Source organism: Protobothrops mucrosquamatus, unplaced genomic scaffold (assembly GCF_001527695.2).
Source record: "Protobothrops mucrosquamatus isolate PMUCROS unplaced genomic scaffold, P.Mucros_1.0 scaffold1034, whole genome shotgun sequence".
Classification (NCBI taxonomy): Eukaryota; Metazoa; Chordata; class Lepidosauria; order Squamata; family Viperidae; genus Protobothrops; species Protobothrops mucrosquamatus.
In genome coordinates, this window is record NW_015387266.1 from 46,147 (window position 1) to 49,600 (window position 3,454).

The 3,454-nt window shown below is 39.2% G+C and overlaps 1 protein-coding gene across 1 annotated transcript in view; it reads right to left on the bottom strand.

The window, feature by feature from the left end:
• Positions 1-232: 232 nt before the first annotated feature.
• LOC107291016 (F-box-like/WD repeat-containing protein TBL1X) overlaps positions 233-3,454 on the bottom strand; it is a 118,949-nt gene continuing 115,727 nt past the window's right edge. The window contains exons 14-15 of the mRNA XM_015819965.1: positions 1,946-2,047; positions 233-599 (exon numbers count right to left, since the gene is read on the bottom strand). Coding sequence (XP_015675451.1) covers positions 573-599; positions 1,946-2,047 — 129 coding nt within the window. The 3' untranslated portion in view covers positions 233-572. The remainder of the gene's footprint in view (positions 600-1,945; positions 2,048-3,454) is intronic.

The following is a 3,454-nucleotide window of genomic DNA, read 5'->3' on the forward strand; positions in this document are numbered from 1 at the left end:
AACAGTAATCTAGAAAATACAAAGTGTTGGGATTACAAATTTGAATGTATCGCCAATACAAACTGGTTTTTGAATGTCCTTTGGGAGAGCACTTGTAGTGTCCAAACTAGAAAGAAAAACAATGCAATACCATATAGAGAAGATTTTTTCCCCATTTTGGTTTATCAAAGCATTTTGCTTCATAGATTTTGTTTTCCTTTTAATTGTTATTGGTTTTGGCACAGCTTTTCTTCTTCTTTTTAGCAGCTGTCAAAATGAGATCTCAGCGATTTGACCCCAGCAAACAGCAGATTTAGCTGTTGATGGTCACCTTCTTGCTTGCCTCCAAAGGCTGTAGGTTCATAGTGGACAAATCCCGCCTCCCTAAGTGATTCTGTTTTAAAACCTTGGTGAAGGTTGATGGACAAAACATTGCAAGCTTCTTTTGCCTGGGAGAAATGCATTATTTGTTTAGTTCTGCTTCTGTTTGTTTCCCCCAGTTTTTGCCATTCTAGAGATGTTAAAAGTATGTTCGAAGAGTGCTTCTACCTCCACACTGAATGCTGGTTCATTTGCAGTTTCTTCTAAAATATTTACTTTCGCAGGTCTAGAACACACACCTGGAACACAGAAAAAGGGTATTATGCACCAAATAAACTGTTAATAACTTTTGATATTTCTATTGTATTGTATCTATCAGAATAATGAACAAGAGCATACTTGCATTTTTATAAAATGTTCACAATCACTCAGTTTTAAATTCTAACTATTGCAAAGACTCAGATGAAAGAAAGGCTAGCTGAAGAGTAAGGATTGGCTAAAATCAAATCCTTACTCAAATTTTGCAATGGTGCAAAAGCATACAATGAAAACAAGAAATATCTTTATTTGAACTTGGCCATTATAGGTAGCTCTTGACATATGATTGGTACCTTAACAACTGTTCAAAATTAAGATGGCCTTGGAATAGTGCTTTATAGTCTGTAAAACACTTCCATTCATCACAAAATACTGCTTACCACGGATTGTCAAGCATCCCATAATCATGTGATTGCCATTTGCAATCTTCCCTTTCCTAGAAAGTCAATGCTTTCCACTTGGGTTTTAGCAGTGAGAATTTTCAACACCAGAAGTGAGACTTATGCGCGAGCTACACTAGGCTTTTCAAGCCTTGCCCAGAGCCATACTTTACTGCTGCCTCCCTGCTCTGGCACTGAAAATCCTTCCTACCAAAATCCAAGCATACTAAACTTCTACACATTTGACTGCTTAGCAATGATGGGAATTTGCTGGAATAAGGAGCCTCATCTCCCAGCAAAGAAACAGTTTGGGGTGGGTTGCTTTTTCCAAAACTTAGGCACTGATGCTGCATGGTGCAAAGCCCCCCACATGTGCTCTAGCCTGGTCAGCAGGAAATGCATGGCAGAACAAGAGGGAGCCCAAGAGTAAAAGTGACAAAGTGTGCTCCCTCTCCCTTCCTTTTCTCTCCTCCTTCCTCACTCTCACTTTCTGTTGCTGTTGACAAATACCCCCAGCTGCACACTTCCCAGAAAAGAAAAAAATATCTGGCCAAAAGAACCAATTTCCCCTCCCTACCCAACCAGACACTCCTGAGAGAAAAGTTTAATACAAACTTTCCCAAAAGCCTACACAACCAGGAGCCCTATCTCCAGGATTTAAACCTCAGGCCTTTCCCCCGTCTTTTCAAAGCAAAGAATTATTGGCTATCTATTAATGTTGGGGACACCTGTTCCACATTTAATGGTTCTATTTAGGCTGAGATTTGTGGTTTCTTGTTTCCTCAGCTTCAGAACTAAATTTTACTCCCAACATATCTGAATAAATTGGTCTGGATTATGCCTTTTAGCAGAGATCACTAATGCATCATAGGAAGAAATACTTGCAGTGTTGAAATGCACTGATTTATGGATAACTAAAAAAACACCCAAAACTGAAGAAACCATACCGATCCATCTGAAGCACTGGCTCCCACTTTGTTTCCTCTAGCATTCCAGCAGACTTCAAATATTCCACCAGTGCCTCTGTAGCTATGTACTAGAGTCCCACTCTATGAATAAATAGAACACCTTCATTCAGGGGACACATGTACACCATTTTGTTTGTAATTTCAATACTGATATCATAACACATACATTTCTGCAAATAATGCTTGCATTAGTTTTGCCTATAGATTATGGAGCAATAACTTGATCATTTGCATTTGCATATCCATGTTCCAAATGGATAACTATATCTTTATGCCATTAATCTTTTGAAAAGGTTGGACTGTTTTTTTTCTTTTGTGTAAAGACAGATGCAAAAAAGTGAGTTAAGCAGTTCTGCTTTTTCCCTGTTGCTCGTCACCTTGTTACCATTTTCTCCCATTAATGGACCAATTGTTTCCTTGACTTTTTTTCTTGTTTTTTACATGCTGAAAGAAACTTTTTTTTTGTTATTTTTTACTTTTGTTGCAAGCCTTAGCTCAATTTGAGCCTTAGCTTTCCTGTCTTCATCTTTGCAGGCTGGGGCTATTTGCTAATATTGTGCCTTAATTATGTGCCCCTCTTTCCACTTTTTATACTTGTTCTTTTTGTCTTTCAATTCATCAGAGTTCTTTGTGCAGCTGGTTTCTTTTGAGAGCTGTTATTTTTCTTCTTATACTGGGCTTTTATAATCTCACTTTTCAAAATTCCCCAAGCTTCTTGGATTGTTTTCCCCTTGAGGATTCTCATCCATGGACTCTTCCCAAGTTCTCTTTAAGTTAATTGAAATCAGCTCTCTTAAACTTCAAAACTCTAGTTTGACTTTGTTCTATTGCTTGGGCTTGCATAATATTGCGTTCCAATATTGCATGATCACTCGTCCCCAAGGTTCCTATAACTTCAACACCTTCTATAATTTCATCTGTTAGTGAGAATTAAGTCTATTATGGCTGACCCCCTAGTTCCCTTCTCTATTTTTTGGGAGACAAAGTTGTCTGCTAGTTTGTCAGGAAATTGTTTGATCTTCCACTTGGTGCAGTTTGTCTCCCTGTTTATGTCGAGGTAGTTTAAGTCTCCCATTATTGTTGTGATGTACTTCCTACATACCTTAGTTAACTGACTAGCAAAAAGTTCATCTATTTTTTCTATTTGGTTGGGTGACATATAGTATACACCTATGGCAGTGTCATTTTCTCTCCTTTTATGTTGACTCAAATGCATTCAAGACATTTTTCATCATTATCTTGATAACACAGATATTTGTTAACTATTAACTTACTATACAAGGTACTTGGCCCTTAACGTGATGGCCCGTTGCCTGGAGGCCGTACGGGTCTGGATGGGGAGAAACAGACTCAGGCTCAACCCTTCCAAGACCGAGTGGCTGTGGTTGCCGGCGCCTCGGCATAGTCAGCTGACGCCATCGCTGACTATAGGGGGCGAAACCCTGGCCCCCTCAGAGAGGGCGCGCAACTTGGGAGTCCTCCTGGATC